At 41.0% G+C, this 19,350-nt stretch overlaps 1 protein-coding gene across 1 annotated transcript in view; it reads right to left on the bottom strand.

Moving 5' to 3' along the window:
* SVEP1 (sushi, von Willebrand factor type A, EGF and pentraxin domain containing 1) overlaps positions 1–19,350 on the bottom strand; it is a 168,598-nt gene that overhangs the window by 35,497 nt on the left and 113,751 nt on the right. Inside the window, exons 26-37 of the mRNA XM_058672513.1 lie at positions 18,598–18,799; positions 16,479–16,654; positions 13,691–13,815; positions 12,570–12,693; positions 11,716–11,886; positions 10,628–10,801; positions 9,784–9,903; positions 8,752–8,928; positions 8,443–8,527; positions 7,305–7,496; positions 6,193–6,360; positions 320–992 (exon numbers count right to left, since the gene is read on the bottom strand). Of these exons, the coding sequence (XP_058528496.1) occupies positions 320–992; positions 6,193–6,360; positions 7,305–7,496; positions 8,443–8,527; positions 8,752–8,928; positions 9,784–9,903; positions 10,628–10,801; positions 11,716–11,886; positions 12,570–12,693; positions 13,691–13,815; positions 16,479–16,654; positions 18,598–18,799 (2,387 nt within the window). The remainder of the gene's footprint in view (positions 1–319; positions 993–6,192; positions 6,361–7,304; positions 7,497–8,442; positions 8,528–8,751; positions 8,929–9,783; positions 9,904–10,627; positions 10,802–11,715; positions 11,887–12,569; positions 12,694–13,690; positions 13,816–16,478; positions 16,655–18,597; positions 18,800–19,350) is intronic.

Genomic DNA, 19,350 nt, shown 5'->3' with positions numbered 1-19,350 from the left:
AATAGTTTTCTCTCCATATAGATCTTAAATTCTTAAAATTAAAAATTCATCTTAGAATTTATTAAAAAGTATATTATTTTTCATTAAAGTTGATTTACTCTAACTTCCTATTTTGGGTTAAAACATTGCCACAAAGTGCTTGGGACACCTACAGGGTAGTAAAATGCTGAAAGCCATCTGTTAGGAGGATTCAGACCTATGGACATTAGCCACTCTGTCTTTCCACTATTAAATTTTTCGTTGTCCCTGTTTATGAATACTAGGTCCTCAGTAAACTATAGGCACAAGTTCATGGGCTATTAGCTAATTAGTCTCTTACCTCCAGAATGGCATTCTCAACCTTTGGTGGCTCACTACAGGATACTGGGTGGCATGTGGGGATGGGATTACTCCATTGTCCTGTGGCTTCACAGGTGCTCTTCTTCTCCCCTTTGATGTAGAATCCCTTATTGCAGCTATAGGCCACCATAGCTCCAAAGCTGTAGTTTGATCCACTTGCATAGCCATTCATGATGCTCGGTGGCTCTCCACACCGCACAGGGATGCATTGGATGGACATGGGGGAAGGATTCCATTGTCCACCTCTCATACATTCAATCTTTGCAGAAGTATTCAGCACAAAACCTTCCATGCATTTGAAACTCACAACAGAGCCAGCTGCAAATTTTGCTTTGCTCACAGATTCTAAGATACTGTAGGAAACAGATGGTGGTTTTTCACAGAAATGAGCTACACAATGGGGCATAGTCTGGCCCTCTGGGGGAACCCACTTGCCCTGTGCATTGCAGAGGAGCTGGGAATTGTCTGCTAGGCTGTAGCCATCAGCACAGTAGTAGATTGCAATGTCACCAAATAGCCGATGAGCAGTCTCTGGAGAGGCATGGTCCACGTTGGGGGGTTCATCACAGGAGACAGCCAGACACTGTTGATTACTTGCACTCCACTGGCCGCTAGCCAGGCATTCAATGGTGTCAGGACCAGCAAGGGTATAGCTACAAAGATAGCGGCAGGGAAGAGCAGAAACAATGAAGCATAAATTTAAGAAAAAACATTCATATATGATCCTATTTTTATTTTTTCTAATATTGACTTTACTTTTATTCCATTCCCTTAAAAATATTCCTTGCTTGGATATTGAGCTTATGGATCAAGTGGTTTTCATTTGAGATGTATAAATATATTTTAATGTATAACATGCATAAATAAACATTAATATTAGTAAAATTCAAACAGGAAAATGAAAGGCAGATTTGTGCTACTTAAGCAACAGGAATAATTGTTACACATTTTCAAAATAAAAATGAGGGGTTAGCTGTGATGCTACATGGCTCAAATCAATATTGTAACTCTACTTGACTTAGGATTTTTTTATTTTTAAAATTAATATTTAGAGAATGGACTTCATATTTCTCATTGATACAATTCTAAGATAACCCTACTTGTCTCCCACTCTCAACCTTCTTCCTTCTTTTCTTTTTTCCTTTAATTTTTGCAATATCATTCTTTTAATTTGCTTTATAATCACAGCCTGTTGATTTTACATTAATCTTTTCATTTTTTAAAAAAGAAGTTATTTACTTATTTACTCATTTGCTTGCCTAACTGTTTAAAACACAAAGTCAGTGAAGAGAGGAGAGATTTTTCCATTCGTTCGTTTACTCCCAAAATACCCACATCGGAAAGGAATGAGCCAGACCAAAGCCAGGCACTAGAAACTTCATCTGAGTCTCTTTTGGTGGTGTGGACTCAAGGAATTAATTCATCCCCTGCTTCCCAGGTGTATCAGCTGGGAGCTCGATCAGAAGAAGGAGTAGCGCTTGATGTCAGGCACTCAGTTCTGGGTGTGGGCGCCCCACGTGGCAGTGCAACCCAGGGTGAAACAATGACAAAACCTACTACTGTTCGAAACAAGAGCAGTGTTACTCTTTGCAACAAGCTTTGAGAAGACATGTTTGACCTAGGTATGGCCTATAAATACAGAATTATATGAGCTTTGAAACAGTGATTATAATTTCAGTCTCCTAAGGTCTGTAAATCTTTACCATTGTGGTTAAAGTTAAAAGCTGTGCCCTGCCTATGACTATACTAACTCCAATAGTAAGACTAACACGCTTAACACGTCTCAATCTATGCATCAAACGTGCGCTCGCATATGCTGACAGATTGATGGCTTGCAAAAATCTTATATTACCTTCAAGGGCTGTCTCAATGAAATATAGTAAAATATTAGGATATACCACATTGGCATAATGATAACTGAATCATTCTACTTTTCATGATCATGCCTTTACTGAAGAACATTGACAGGAAGACTTGAGAGACTATCTGACAGGTGATCAGCACATCGTTATAATAATGATAAAAGGTAAAGAGCTTAAAATAATGGAGATAATTAATTCATATTTAGACACATTGGCTTACTTTATGGACTAATGAATGATGATTCAGACAGAGTTAGAAACTTGACTAAAGTTATGCAGTTGTAAGCAGCATGCTTTTGATATAAGTTTGGCTTATCTGCCTCTCACAGCTGGAATTTTTCCATGGCATTTCTCTCTCTCCTTCTTTAAAATGAAGCTAGTTATTCTAATTTTTGTGCATGTGCTTTGGAAACCAAATTGCAGCGTCTGACCTACCCATCAGAAATTGTTCTTGGGTCATTTGCTAATCATCCAAAATTTCTCCTGAAGTTCTTTTATGTTGATAAAAGATCAGCTGTTATACAGATTAGAATTCTTTTATAATCCCTTCAGGCTAGCTGGCAATATTGATGAAGTATATGGGACACAGACAGAGAGATCAAGAGAAAATACTATAGAGTGGTAGTAGAGATATATATATCCATCTGCCAAGGGTCACATGTGACGCTATGTACAGAAGGAATCTCAAAATGAAGACTCACAGACATCTCCCATAGCTGAGAACAGTCCAGTGAGAGATCCCTAGTTCCTTATATGGGGACCTGATCAATACATATTTTAGATGGCTTTTATCTTAGAGGATCCAGGACGGGATACAAGGGCGATGTGTTGAGAGTATTATTTTGTTATTAAAAAAATCCCTTGAGTCCTGTGTAAGTGCTTCAACTCTGCTCTTCCTGGTTAAGATAGGGTCTCTGTGGAAGTTCCGTTTATTGGGGCCTCTGATGTTTTATAGCATAATTTATATCATTCTCACACTTTGAACATGCATCATTGCTTTTCACAGATACCTTTGATGCTGACATAGTTCATGGCCTGAGACATTCTGAGTTCGTAAGGATGAATGGTACCATTCATAAAATCCTTCCTTTATTTCAAGGGGCTTCTGTGTTGCGGCAGCAGCACCTGCCTCCGTGATCTTCCTTATTTTTTAAAGTTTCCTAAGAATTGAAGGTGACACTTTTTTTTTTTGCTAATGACCCTCAATCTTCTGCAAGATTCTTCTGTATTTTGTATTTAAATAATGCATTTTTAATGCTACCGATAATTTCTTAGAATCTTCCATATCCCTTGGACTTGATCTAAGGTCTTGTTTTCCCTTTCTCAATGAATATTTAGTGTTTTACTACATAATTCTTAAGAGCCTGCAGTCACTTAGCACACAGGTGTAACGCCAATGCCTTGATTGCGCTGTACCTCTGTCGCCCAGTGGGAGATCCCTGGTGTCTTGTAGGCTTCCTGCACAGACACAGTGTCTGCTTAAAGGGGAGCAGTCAGTTTTACCTATAGGATGGGAAGGGAGGAAATGCTTCCCGGATGAATTGGTTCTGGAATGGCGTCTGTAAAGAGGAGCAGTGGAAGGAGTCACTTCAGGAACACGAGTAGCACCAGCAGAGACAAGGGACTGGAGTACAGTTGGGGTGTGCCAAGAAGCTACACGTGGGTAGACATGGCAAACGAACCTCTGGACATCACAGGGTGAAACACAGATTTTGTGAAGATTTTGACCTAGTTACCCTGAGGGCATGTAGGTGAAGGTGTGGCAGGCATAGCATAGCCAGGTGACATCCGAAGAAAAACATATCTGGTCTCAGCCTTCCTATCCTGACAAAAAGCCTTTAACTCTGTGCTTTTTCCTGAGGGACAAGGGAGCCAGAGGTTTAGATGAATAGATAGCTTATTTCAAGGCCATGAGAACAGGGGATTATTACAAATAAATATAATTCTAAAATAGATGCACCAGTCTTTTAAGAGGTTGAAGAAATGCTTTCCAGATGATTCAACAAAAGGGGGTGGGGAATTGTTACCTACTGTCTAACCATGCTGTCACTGATCTGTCATCAAAACACCGGCACTGTTTCCTTGTGGCAGCTAACTATGCACTAAGACTTACAGGGAGCAGATCTTACCCACTTGTTAAAGAATTACTTAGAAAACAGTTAAGTTTTTGATAGATGATAAAATGTGCCTTGAAAGGCTGGTTATCAAAGCATGAAAAATAGAGAGTTTTACAAATCTAAACTCATGAAATGTTTGGTTATGTGTGTCATGTTGGATTCTCATCCTAGAGGCACTGGGGACACTCGTACAGAGACCTTCCCTGAAAACTAGGTCATCCACATTATAAAACCAATTGTTTTACACCTTAACTCCCTCGGAAAAATGGCCCACCCATGTCATGGGATGCCTTAGAAGGATCTGCCTCAGCACGAACCTTCACGTCCTGCAGTCATGACCTCGCGTCCTCTGAACTAGCAGAGTAATCTGCAGAAGCAATTTTCAGTGATGTTTCCTGCAGAGGGTAGGAGCTGACAAAGGAGAGTGTTTGGAAAGCCTGGGAGGGGCTCCCCAGTGGCTCATTAGCGCTTCTGTTTCAGAAGGGCTTTGAATGAGCAGCTTACAAGATAGTCCAACAGCTGCTACTCAACAAGAATAAAGAAAGTGAATTTGCATCAGGAATTAATTTTGCTTTGAGTTAATAACAAGGATCAAGGACTGTTGTCTTAACAAATCCAATAATTACAATCAGAAGTTTATAATTGAGAAGAATTGAAAGAGAAACTTTTGCTTGTGATTTAGGATGGCAAATATCCATCCTTCCCCCAGAGTTCCTCCTACAACAAGGCAAGTAAACACAGAATGAGAAGAACAATGAGAAGTAAATGACCATCTTATGTATTTGGGCAAGCAACAGAAAACCCCTCAGGTTATGATGTTTTGCTAAAACAGACAAATGTTTTGGCAGGGGATTCAAGATGGCTGCCTAGCAAAGCCCAGCATTTTCCTCTTCTTCCACTGAGAGATCCCAAAGCAACTGTGTCCACAGGTCAGTATCTGAGCAAGTGCTAGAGGAGTGGGCTAGAGGTGGCAAACAGCGGGACATCTGTTACAGATATAGCAGCTTAGAGAGGAGAAAGAGAACACAGCAGTGTCTGAGTTTCCAGGGCCAAGGCAATCCCTGCTGCCTGCTGGGGAGAGGCTGAACCATAGTAACCAGATTGAGATCTGCTTGTTTCCCGTTCCAGCTTCTGATCCTATGCAATCTGGGAAGTGGTAGGAGATGGATTCTTACTGTCCACATGGGAGAAAGGGGCTGCGTTCCAGGCTCTCGGCTTTGGTCTGGTTCAGCCTTGGATACTGCTGGCATTTGGGAAGTTAAACAGTAGATAAAACTTCTCTTTCTGATTTCCAGATAGAGTGAAAATACGTAAAAACAACTTTAAAAATCATCACAATAGTGTGCAAGCTTGATTGGGCTATTGAAGTTTTCTTTCCTCCTGGGAGGCCATGTGTTACACAATTTTATTCCTTACAGTATCCAAAAGTATGCATCATTAATGAAAGTATAGTGCCTAGGAGAGGAAAGAGCTGAGGCACAGAAAGGTCATACCCCTTACCGAAGGCCAGAGAGTCAGCGACCGACATAGCTGAGACACAAGTTTAGAAATTTAGGTAACCCTTTATCATGTTTGCTTTCACAGGAAAGAAACATGTACGCTGGCCCATTTGAGCAGGTTCATTTACGTTTTTCACTGAAATGTATTTTTTCCCTACAATGCCCAATGTGTGTATTAAAATCTCATTTGATAAACTAGGTCTACTCCAGACAAACTTTGCTCTCACAGGACAATACGCTCCCTGTCGGATGCCAGAAAATAAGCATTAAGCTCCTCTGGGCTTCGGCTGCCAGGAAATTTAATTCCATGTTCACTGGATGGCAGCATCCATCCTCTTGGCTCTCACGTTCTTTTTCTTCAAAGCCTTTACTCACCCTTCCTTACAAGTGTAGGTGACGGTATTCCCAAAAGTGAAGTTATTCCCAGTGATGACAGCATCTTTAATGGCAGGGGGCTCTCCACAGGAGATGAGGTCACAGACAGGTAGTGTTTTGTCCCAGCTGCCAGATGCTGTGCATTCAATGAGCGCTGGACCCTGCAAGCTACAGGAAAGAGTGACATCAACCCTTTTGTTGACTGTTTACATCTGCACAGATGAAATCGGAAGGGCTTACAAGAAAATAGGGGGCGTGAGGAATTTTAGTGCATAAAAATATTTCTTTATATTTCATTGATTTATATAATTACAAGTGAGATCTAATCATGCCAGAAGGACAAAGGACTAACAACACAACAAGCATTTGGTATAAGACAAAAGAATTTAACAATATGCTTATCAGGGCAGTGCACAACACTCCAGACCTTGTGAATAACAGGTTACATAGATGAGAAACTGTTCATAAGAAGTGTTGTGGTCCAGCAGGAAGGAAGACACTCACCTAAGTAGCCAGGGGATGAGGGTTCCTAAGGTCCAAGTCTTTGCCATGAGTCTGAAGAACTTAGCTGTGCTGCTTAGGACTGACGTCTGGCTCTCTTTGACTTGGTAAAGCTCTCCTCTTTACGTCATGGCTTATCTGCCTTTACCTTCAACCTGATTCTGACTTCCTGTCCACATGATCTGTTCCACTTTGGATCCTGCTGATCATGTTTCTGATCATAGTCTTGTTTAAGGTCCCTTCTATCTGAATACAGACACCTGTAATCAAATAAACTTGCTTTCTTCTGACATCCCTCACAATGTTGTGTATGAACTTAGTAAGGTGTTTATAAAAATATCCACAATTCAAGCTGTCTGGTCTTATGTAGTGCTTCACTAACAGCTTTTGCTGTCATGTCTCAAGTATGGACACTGATAGCAATCAAACTGTCATTTCTGGAATTGCAGTGAAACAGATCGCCTTGAGCTTGTATTGTAGCAAGGCCTTAGGAAGTGTACATATTTGCATTTGTAAATCTGTTTTTAAAGTCAGCCAATCACATCCAAATGGAATCTACTGACTAGTAACAGGGAATTGTGGGGAGCTGGGCTTGTGTCTGCAGACTTTACCTGTATCCACTCTCACATGAATATAATGCAGTCGAAAGATAGGTAAGCCCACTCAAAATGTAGTTTCCATTGTCTATGTCTTCAGGGCTGGAACATTTCACCAGTTCACACAAAGGAGCAGAATGACTCCAAGAACCACTGGCAAGACAGGAAGACTCTTGAGCACCAGACAAAGTATATCCTTTATTGCACCTGGAGAAGGTGGAGAAAATTGCAGAATAAAAGTTAATTTATTCCTTTTAATTGTATCCATAGCAGTACTTCTAGAATATTAAGAACTGAACTGGGTCAGGCATTTGGTGCGGCAGTCAAGATTCTACCTGAGTCACCTGTATTCATATTGGTTGCCTGGATTGGAGTCCCAGCCCCGTTTCCATTTGCTGCTGCCTCCTGATGGGCACCAAGAGAGGCAGCAGACGACTCAATGACTGGGGTCCCTGCCATCTGCACGAGGGATCCAGAATAAGCTCCTGATTCCTGGCTTTGACCTGGCCCACGTCTTGTTAGTGTGGGCACTGGGGGAGTAAAGCAGTGGAAGGAAGATCTTTCTGCTTTGTCTGTCTTTCTCCATCTCTGTTTGTCTGTCTTTTGAATAAATAACAATAAATATTTTTAAATTGAGAATTTATATATTTTGGGACTTGTTTTTAAAAATATTTCCTACCAAAACAATACTTTTAACTCTCTTCCTCCAGAATTGACTATCATTTATCTTTCTCACAGGTACCTACTGGCTGTTAAGTGCAAAGTCAGTGTTAAGAATTCAGTCTGCCTCCAGTTTGCAGTGCATGTTAGCAGCTGCAAACAGAAAGCTCTCAGTTGGAAACTGAAGAGTCTAGGACCCTGAAACACTGAGTGGGGAATCATTTGTAACCAAGGGTATTCAGTAGGTAGGACCCTTTTCCTCCACAGGCTCCATTCTTGGGGTGCCTCAAGGTGGCACTAGTGACAATAACTGGCCACTTATCAGGCAGGGAATTTAGGAAATCTAGAGATGACTACCATTGGATTATTTGACTAAGATCTTTTCACACTACATATTTGGGGTTACCTTCTCTTCTGCACCCCTCTAGTTATATTACTGCTGGTATAGGTTGTCAACAACTTCCACTGTGTAGTCTAAATCTTTACCACTTACCTGTAGATCACTTTACTGCCATAGGTAAATGCTGACCCATCAATGTCACCATTTTCTGGGATGGTTGGCACACCACAGGAAATAGCTTCAGGGAAGGAAAAAGAAGAACATGGCTTTCTGATTTTGTGTGTGCAAGAACTTCTGAAAACTCAAGTGGCAATTCTGTGTGTTTTGATCACAGTGAAATGTGAGTCTAATAGTTGGGTTTCAAACACAAAGAACTCAGACATAAGCTAACACCTGACCTATGTACATGTTACAATTCTGGAGTTGCTGAACACAACCTACAAGGGAATTGGCAAAGCATACCTTCACAAGATGGCAATGGATGGTTCCATTCTCCAGACTCCAGACATGTGATTTTCGTTACTCCCACCAGCTCATGTCCTTCCTCACAAGAAAATGTGACCTCGGCCCCCACTGTGTAAATCTCACCAGAAGAGCGGCCGTTTTCTGGATATTCTGGGTCTTTGCATTTTATAGGTTCTTGAAAAAAAAAACAGGTTTTTGTGTGTGTATGTAATAAGAAGTGGTTCTCACACCAGCCAACACAAAGTCTCACAACAAATAGTTAATATTCCTGTTGAAGTCCTGAGAGAAAAGCTGTTTAAGGAAGATACATGGAGGCCAGGGACACATTGCAGGGAAGGTTGAGCCATATTTAATAAGCATTTAAGCAATACTGCGTGGAGGTGGAAAGGTCAACAATTGTATTTCAAAACCCGTTACTTTTCTACTATGGTGTAGCTGCTTTTCTAACTTTCTGACAAACAGATGTTTCTTTAGGCAGGGTGTTCATTTAAAGCATCTTTAATGGTTATTTATGTGGCTTTTATATTAGAAAAAGACTCACCTATTCTATTGTCTTTTACTTTTTTCATTTATCTTAATGCCTTTTGAAATTGAAAAGAGTGTCTTATTTCAAAAATAAGGCACCAAAGCCTGGTGCTGTGGTGCAGTGGGTTACACTGCTGCCTGCAACTCTGGCCTCCCATATTGCAGCAATGGAGACTGGTTCAAGTGTCCACTGCTCTGTTTTTGACACAGCTGACTGCTAATGCAGCTGAGAAGGCAGCATAAGATGGCTGAGTATTTGTGCCTCTGCCACCCACATGGCAGATTCAGATGGTGGTGTTGGCTCCTGGCCCTTGTTCTGGTAGTCACAGCCATTTGGGGGAATAAACCAGTGGTTAGAAGATGTCTTTTTCTCTGCCTCTTCCTTGTTTACTCTGCCTTTCAAATAAAACAAATCTTCTTCTTAAAGGAAAATAATGTGCTTAGAATGGATATTTGAATTACCACACAGAAATGGGAATTATGAGGCATGCTTGGATTGGTTACCTGCACAGCTTTTACCGTCTCCTGAGTAGGGTGGAATGCATGAACACAGGTAGGATCCATTTGTGTTCAGGCAGGAAGCGTGTTCACTGCAGTCTGACCCAACTGCACACTCATCCACATCTAAGGTAAAGACAGATCACAAATAGTGAGGTGACTCGTGTCCCCATACATCAAATACTGTTTTCTTTGAAGTCGGTACCTATCACTTATTGTGTAACACTTTGTATGCATTTACAATGCACTTTTTCTCTATTTCAGAGGGAAGGAGGGAGGAAGGAAGAAAGAATAATTTCCCAAACGCCCTCAATGGCTGGGAGTGGGTTAGGATGAATTTGAGAGCCAGAAATTGAATTCAGAGTTTTTACATGGGGGGTAGAAACCCCACTCTTCGAGCCATCACTGCTACGTCCCAGGGTGTGTATTAGGAAGAGGACAGAATTAGAAATTAGAGTGAGGTATCCAATTCTCATACACCAATATGGTTTGTGGTATTTTAATCTTTGGCCTTAAAGCCTACTTTATTTGATGTAGCTTTACAATTTTAAATACGACAGTCACAATTACACTGCAAATTTATAATAAGTACTGTTATTTCCCTAGTTGATAGGTGAGCAAGAGAAGGGACAGATGGGGTAGGAGTAGTATTAATCCTGAGCCTGACAAAGATGTAAAATATTTTTGGCATCTATGTGAACAGCTGCAGTGTCACTATGGCTTGTAGAGAGCTCACTGAGCTGAAATGAAATTCGCAAAAGAATGCTACAAGAACCCTCAGAAAGTTTGAGTGACTGTCATTTGTACAGCTAGAATATACTCATTCAATAAATGTCAACACTGATCTCACCAAGACATGACGGTGAAATGCCATTCCAGCTACCATTGTCGGTACAGAACATTCTTGAATCACCCAACAAATAGTAGCCGTTATTGCACTGGTAGGTTACCGTGCTGCCAGCATAAAAGTCCTCAGCTGAGTAAAAGCCATTCTCCAAGGGGGGTGGCACCCCGCAGCTGATGCCTGGAACAGGGCCAAGAAAAACACAACTGCATCAGGAGTACAACGCTCAAAGGACATTTTACTGAAATTAAGCAAGGAGGGTAGTGGAGTGAGGCAAGATGTCTTCTGTTACACCCAAACACTGGAGGGAGAGTGGCAGGGGCAGGGGTGGTAGCACACTATGGTCACATGTGTGTCTTCAGCATCTCACATACTGTCTGACTCATAGTATGCATGCGGTCAATTTATCCAAAACACATTTATGGAAGTCCGACCTCCTGTTGGACACTGACCTCAGCACTGAAGTCATAGCAGTGAACCACAGATAAAATCCTTGCCATGTAAAGCTTCCTTTTGAATGGAGTCAATGCCCTCACTGGTAAGAGATGCTAATTCCTATCTAAGATAACTTGTCTGGCCTCCCTCCAATTCCTTCTGTTGTTATTTCCTTACCCTATTCTGATTTTCTTCAGAGCCTTCCACCCTTTATCATTCATGATAAAAATTACTGTATTTGTTTTTCTGACTTTTCCACTAGAATGTAAACCTTACAGACACAGATACATATTCTCCTAACAGCTGCAATCCAGAAATTAGACCAGTGCCTTGGAACTTGGAGGTGCTTTAAACATTGTTGAAGAAATAAACTCTATGGGCCCAACTCAAGAGATCTCTTCTTGACTTCCCACCCAGTACAGGTTCATCTCCCTGTGGGCCTCCATTCTACATGGTCTGGGACTTGTGCTTTCTGGAATGTGTTGACAAGCAGTGGCTTTGCATCTTTATCATCCACTCCTGGTGCCCAGAACAGTTTACAACACAAAGGAAGGATTTGGTAAATATTTGCTACCATAAACTCTCCTGTCTAGCATTCCTGAAAAGTGTTCTGTGGCTCTCGTATTTTCCAAGAGATAACTTTAACAAAGGCAGCTCACGTTCACAGCGGGGGAGTGGTTGTGTCCACTGTCCTTGATTCAGACAGTACTGCACAGGGTTCCCGACCATCTGGAAGCCTGGATCACAGAACAGACTGATCTTGGAGCCTGGTTTTAAATCTCCTGCTGCAGTTCGCAGATGAGGCACGGTTCCTTCTAAAGGCGGGCAATCTGAGGGCCAAGAAGACACATGCAGAACTGGTGAGCAGCACAGTAACCAATTCACCAAGTCAAAACCTTCAAATCCTATTTTGTACCAGCATGTTAGAGCCACTCTACTGATATGAGGACAGGTTCACATACAAGCAGACCACTGGCAGCAAAATTATTAGAGAAGGTATTTGAGTCAACCTACAGCTTTCCCTTTTTCAATGAAAATCTACTGGATACCTCCTTAAATCGAGAAATGATATTTGAGGTATACTATGAAAAGTTTATTTCCGGGACATTTTCATAAGCTCATGTGCATATATTTCATTTTTCGAGACAGTGTTGGTTTTATGATGCTGTGTGCAGGCCTTCCATTCTGGGTTACTGCTCCTAGATGGCTGCTAGGCAGTATAGAACTAAGAGCACCCATTTCAGTAGGATCCCAGACCCTCTCCTTCCTGTCACCCTAACTCCCTACTGCTCTTTTACCTTCACCCAAATTCCCTCCTCCTCAATTAATTCCATGTTATAGACTAGATTGTAAACTTTAAAAATTCTTTGGCTAAATGTAAATATGAAATGCTAGTGTATGAATAGACTGGCAGGTACACAGGGTTTGACAGTAGAGATTTTGTTTGGTCTCTTTTTGCTAAAAAGTCCAGGCTCGTTAAAACATGCTGGAGTCTACAGGAGGAAGCTCTCACCAGAACAGAATATACTCTTGGGATCAATCTTCACTTTGCCCACGATTCCTGACAAGAAGTCAGGCCAGGCTAACACGTTGCCTCTGCTGAGGTCATCTGGGCAGGAGGTAGCCAGAGATTTCACCTGAGGGGTTAAAAACACATCTGTACATAAGCATTACTTGTTCCATTAAGCTAGAGTTATTACATCACAATTCAGTACTGTTGAAAACATTGATAGATTTTTTGGGGGGCGAGGAGAGTGAGCATAAAAGGAAGTAAGCTTTTTCGCTTTTTGCTTGATTTCAGAAGCAATAAAAAACTGTCTTCCTCTTTGTCTCCTCCATCTACCTCTCCCTTAACTCTGGTCCCAATGTCTTTTCTAAGTATGTCACCCACTGGACCCATTATTGCTTGAAATCCTAAGCACCGAATTTATTTTTAAAACCTAGCAGATGGTTAAGGAGTAGTGGGGCGCCTCCTCCCCATTTCTCATCCTTGATCTGACAGAGTTGAGGAAATTGAGGCTTCAGGAATTTCTGCCACTGTTCAAATAGAGTGAAGATTTAAAATACTCAGCGCTTACTGTGGGCCAAAGGGTACTATGGATGTTGGTGCAGTATTGTCTGGGCCTATCAAAATTCTACTATGTAGCATTCTTTATCTTTTACAGATAAGAAAATTGAAGTTAGGAGAGACAGATTAAGGTGTCCCAAATCATCACGACAAATTCACAGTGGAACTGGTATTTGTACTCCAGTTGTGTGATTTCTGATGGGCTTCTGCCACTAACTTATCTGTTTCTCTCAATAGATGAACTTGTGCCCATTCAGATTCTGCAGCTTTAGTCAGAATTTGAAAGATTATTACTTGTGATTCTTTACAGTTCTGAAATTACAACATTTGAGAAAAGAATCATTTCTAGCATTGTTTTTTTTTTTTTTTGAAAATTACAAACTACAGAGGAGTGATCACTACAAGTGATATGCCTTGGTCAAAGATTACAGCACCACATGTGATTGCGAATGCATTTCTATAACCAAGAGCTTACAATAAGAGGTGTCATCATTAGGCTGTTCACAGTCGGACTAGGTTTGTACCTTTGTATCTCATTACTGTCATACACGGAAAATGGAATTGACCTGCTGTGGAGACAGGACATAGTCCCAGAGGTTGAGCTGGCTTATGGAGCCCACAAAAGACTCAGCGGGGCTGAATCCCTCTCCTTTTTTGTCTTGCTCCTGCCCAAGAACTAATGCACCACCACCTAAAGAGAGACAATGAGAAAAAAGAAGGAAAACTCACCTGAGAATCTGTTACTCCTAAAATGTTAACTTCACAAAACCATGGTCAATATACATGTTTGAAAGGAAAATAATGACTTTCTAAATTACATGAATGTACTGTTCGTGCTATTAACAATGGCAAATGTTCAGAGAGAGTAACAAAAATAATGGGCTTGGAACATTATAATAAGTTTATAAATAGCAACTATAAAAACCATAACATTTGATATCAGCAAAATAATTATGTCCTATTTTTTTTCCTTCCTTCTAAGAAATCACCTCCTGGGGGGAAGGGCGTGGGGAGGGGCGGGGGGATTCCCAGAGCCTATGAAACTGTCACATAATGCAAAATAGTTAATAAAAAAAAGAAATTGCAAAACAAACAAACAAAAAATAACATGGGGGAGGGAGTGGAATTGGGGAGGGTATAAGTGAAATCCCAGAGCCTACGGAATTGTATCATAAATAATAAAAATTGTATCAATAAAAAGCAAAAAAAAAAAAATCACCTCCTACGGCAGGCTAGAAGTAGCTTATCTCTTGGGTAATAATGTTGTCATTTTTATCACTAGTTATAATAACAGCAACTAGGTATTGAATCAGTTTCCATGTGTGATTCTAAAATAACAGAAATAAACACTCGATCAAATAATTGATCATCGTCTTTAGCTTGTTTTGAGGGGATTGGATTGATGGCTGCTGTCTGCACAGACTTCTCTAAGGTTTTTCTTGCAAGTTTCTAGGACTTCCTAGAAGAGCTGCATGAATTTTTCTACCAGACAGCACACTCTCAGTATGTCCAACGAGAATCCTTGCTGATCATATTCTAGCACGAAAAACAACTTTGTTGGATATAATGATATTTGACCAGTGCTTTTTGTACATGTATCCATGTGACTAGAAATCAGGCACAGACCTCACACTTGGTCTGAATTCTGTCTTTCTCAAACTCCTGTGTAGAAACCCTACCTTATCCCTCACCCTTATAGTGTGGTATTTGGGAGGAAATTAGGTTTGCACCGGGTCATGAGGACATGAGCCTTGCAATGGGATTAGGGCACTAACAAAGCACGACACTAGAGGGCGTGCTGTTTTCCCTTTTGGTCTGCGAGGACACCAAAATGACAGTTTATAAGACAGGAATAGGCCACATTGGAAACCGATCGTCCTGAAGCCTTGTTCTTGGGCCTCCATCTTCCAGAACTCTGAGAAAATAAACGTCTGTCATTTACGGCATCTATTTATATGACAACTAAGACAGACTGGGATAGGCCTGAAGATGGTCAACTGCACAGTTGTGAGACTGGTGGGGTTTAATTCACTGTCAATCAGCCATCCCCTAATGCAGGTATGGCTAGAGTTTCTTTTAATTTTCCTGTTCTTTTGATCCACTTTTCATTCTTCCATGTGAGGCTTAATTTTAAAAAGATTTATCAATTCTCCTTTTTCAATCACACAAGTAATTTCTTTTTATTATGAAAATGTCATGAAGAAACAAGCATATAGAAATCACCTGCAATCTCACTGACCTGAGAAGACAGTTAAAGCCAAGAACAGACTGAGTACAACACGGAAGGAAGCCATCACCCTCCTTGGCTTGGTGGTGTTACTCCCTGTAGAAACACCTCTGATGTTCCCTAATTAACTGGAAATGTATATTCCCTGAAGGGACGTCACCAAGCCCCTGACAGCCCTCTACTGGGTTATATTTCAGCTTGTTTCTGTATCCTCTCTTTTTTTAACTTCACTTCCATGTACCCTGTGCTGCAGCTGTCAGGAACCGAAACCCTCTTTGCTTACACAGAACCCATCCTCGGCCCTCTGCCTCTGCCTGTGGAGGCCCTTCCTTGTGAGTGGTCCTTCTCCTTGTTCCTGCCTCAGTGACTCGGAGTCATACTTTAACACAGGCTGGTCAAGCCCAGCAGATGCTAGGGAAGTTATTAACGATGTGTAGTCTGCAATACCACATGCTAGACTTACACCAACAAAGAGCCATAGCTTCCACAGATGTATCTAGAAGGGACAAACTCATTGCTATGCTGGGAACTCTGGGTCCCCTAATGATTTTGCATTTCTTTACACTAAAATTCTACGAATATGGAAAAGTATCTTTAGAAAATAGGGTAGCTTTTATCTGGAAAAAGTTAAAAAGCTTGGAAGGAATTAAAAAACTAGAAGAAAGCATCTGAATGTCTTCACCATAAAGAAATGATAGATATTTGAGAAGACAGATATGTTTACCCTGACTTGGGCATTGCACAATGTGTGTATGTATCAAAACAGTCTGTGATGTCCTGTAAGTATGTGTAATTTCTGTGTGTCCGTTAAAAAGAACAAGTTAGGATTAGAAGCAGAAACCTATGGTTCAGAAAGTCCCTGCATCAAACACAGCAGCAGTCATTCTCCTTGGAAGGCAGCTTAGCAGACACGGAGGGTTCAGCACCTTCCTTGGTGGTCTTTGCAGGTAGATCCTCAAAGGCATGTCTTGTGCAGTAAAGAAAAGTCTGCATCATCAGGAGTGGTACATGAGAAAACCACTGATCCTTGTGGAAAATCAAGAGCATTTAGGTAGCAAACTCGATGTCCTCTGAAACACTACCCTCTAGAAGCAAATAGTCATTCACATTTTCCTCCCAAGACATACCAGGTATGGCCCGGCCTATAGAGAGGCCAGTGCCACCGTCGGATAACTTCCCGTCAATGTAGACTTTCCAGGCTCCCTCGACACTTGTCCAAGTGATTGCAATGTGATGCCAAATGCCATCATTCACTGAGGGACAGTTTGTTATCTTTTCCATGCCATTCACGTAAAGAACCCAGCTGTGAGGAGAGAGGTTCCAGGGAATACAGTCATTAGTCATATGTTGCAATTCCTTCTGTGGGGGAACATGTCAATGATTTTTCTCCTTTTTCTTTCTTTGTGGGTAAAGCATTTTGTGTAAAGCCATTCTTTGATCCATGTGGCCAAATGTCATAGAAGCAGATTTGATTTACTAATGACACTTTACTGTGGCTCACTGGAAATTAGTTTATGTTTCTTAAACACTGAGGGGTAGGAAAATATTTTAGGACAAGCCAAGAGAATTGCCCAACTTGAGACCATTCATCAACTGGTTATTTTGGAGAGAGTGGGTCAAGACTTGAAAGGCTGGAGCTGTATAAATTTCAGATGGGAATCTTTTCCTTAAAATGTATGTCTCCCATGACTGAGAACAAACTTCAGATGGCCCAGAGAAAGTGAATCTGTCTTGTGGGTGCTGTCATGATCTGAATATTTTTGTTCTCTCAAAACTTGAATGTTGAAACTGGATGTGATAACATTAGGTGATGTGGCATTTGGGATGTGATTGGGTCATGAGGATGGAGTCCTCATGAGTGGAATTAGTACCTTTATAAAAGAGACCATAGACGGTGGATACATGTAGATGGTACTACTGAAAGTGGACACTTAACAGCCACCAAACCTGCCAGCTTATTAACTTTTCCAGCTTCAAGAACTGTGAAAGATGTGTTTATATCATTCATAAGCTACCCATTCTGTGACATATTTACATATCAACCCAAAGCAGTCACATGGAAGACAAAGTACATCAATCCATAATAATGATGGAAATCCAAAAAGGAAGACAAACAAGAAGGAAGACAACAAGAAGCCATCCTGGTTAGGGAAATGACAATTATGAGAAGGAACTGAAAGAGCAAACTGAAAGGTAAATAGAAAAGAAACAGGAAAAATTGATAAGAGGAATAAAAAAATGTCTTTTAGCATCTTCATAGATCCTTTACAGATGTTTATGGTAAAATATTTTTATGACTTTGTTTCTGTATTTCCTCTCCCTATCTGAAGGACTATATCCTTCTTGGACTATTCTGAGAGTTCCACTCTACTAACATTTGAGGATAGGGTGGTTTCTACTAGAATAGTGAGAGTCCTTGGACTGAGGGCAGCAAGGGCACACAGGGTTTCTGTTGTTTTCTGTCTTCTAATGGGTGGGCCAAAAGTTTGAGTGGGGCTCAGAGGAAAAGGCTAAGTGGTGCCTTTTACAGAGTCTTTAGTCATACAGCCTTGCCATGGGCTACACAAGTTCAAAGCAGCAGTAGTCCTAAAGGGACCGCAAAAGCCACAGCAGGTCAGTGATGGACATCCCTCCCAAGTCCGGTTCTTTAGAAAAACTCTGGTTATAGCTCAGGCTGCCTTCCTGACAGCACAGTGGAATACAACCCTGGAACTGAAACTAACTGATCTTAAAAAAAAAATGAATAAGTGTGACTTTGAAGATAGAATTTCTCGATGGATCCATTCTCGACACATCTATCTCCAATGAGTCAATCATGTCCCTGAAATCACTTAACCTTTGAAGATCCTGATTTGTAAAGAAAGAACATCAGGTTTAGAATGAGAATTTGAGACATAGACCTACTACTCTCAGGGTGTGAGATTTGGGGCAAATCATTGAATCTTCATGAAATATTATTTTACTATCTATAAAATGGATACTAGTTTCTCAGATATTGTATAGATTAAATGAAATAATACACATGAATATACCTAGTAAACAGCAAATCAGAATACACGCATGGAACGTCATCACCAAACTTTCACCTTCTCAATGAGTATGTCCAGGTGTTGTGTTTGCTTAGCTTCAATCTGCTTGTCTACTGCAGTGCCTGTCCCCTGACTACCCATGCTCATCCACACTGTCACTGCGAGCTTGGATCCGGGTGAAGGCTCTAGGCACAGGTTGCCTAGATCTTCTGCTTACCCGTTATAATCGGTCAGCAGAAAGGTATTATCACTTCCATTCTCAAGTGCATAAGAGATTGGTGTTCCATACTTGATGGCGTCAGAGGAGTTCATCCAGAATGCACAGGTGACCGCGTGGAGAGACGGAAGCACACCATCTAGCATGACATAATCATAGATGCCAGAAACATCAAAGTCCATGTTAAAACCTGTAGACTGTTCTGCAAAGGAAAAGGAAAGTAAGTGTACAGATTGTGGCACTTGTGAGGCATTTCCAGTTGTCCAGGTCAGCAGTCCTATGGTCAGAGAAGCTTGTCTCAGCAAATATGATTATTCACTTGAGAAGCAGTATGAATATCAACACACAGTTTAGTCTCTAAAATAACTTGTAAGTTTCTAAGATAGGAAAAGAGGTGGAACTGGGGTGTTGTGAAAGCTGGGCAATAGCAAACCAGCACTGTTTATGCAGAACGTCTCAGCAGAGAGGAAATGATTGATGTTGAAGGAAAAGAACTGGTAATCGTGAATGCAACATCTTGTCCATTCACAGGGTTTGGTTCTTTCTTATTTGGTGAGTAATCTGGCTCTGTCCCAAACTTGCAAACCCCACTCAATAAAACAAAATCCTAGTCTTCTACTTGAAAAAGTGGTTTAGCACTGGTCTACTGATTTCCAAACAAGCTCATAGACTATAACCTCTCATAGTTAGGTGCTTTATCAGTGTGTTCTTTCCTAATATATAGAAAGTGAGGAGTTAAACTCGATTCGATTT

This window comes from Ochotona princeps, chromosome 14, assembly GCF_030435755.1.
Source record: "Ochotona princeps isolate mOchPri1 chromosome 14, mOchPri1.hap1, whole genome shotgun sequence".
Taxonomy (NCBI): Eukaryota; Metazoa; Chordata; class Mammalia; order Lagomorpha; family Ochotonidae; genus Ochotona; species Ochotona princeps.
The sequence above is the reverse complement of the archived record's forward strand: the minus strand, read 5'-3'. Positions and strand labels throughout refer to the sequence as shown.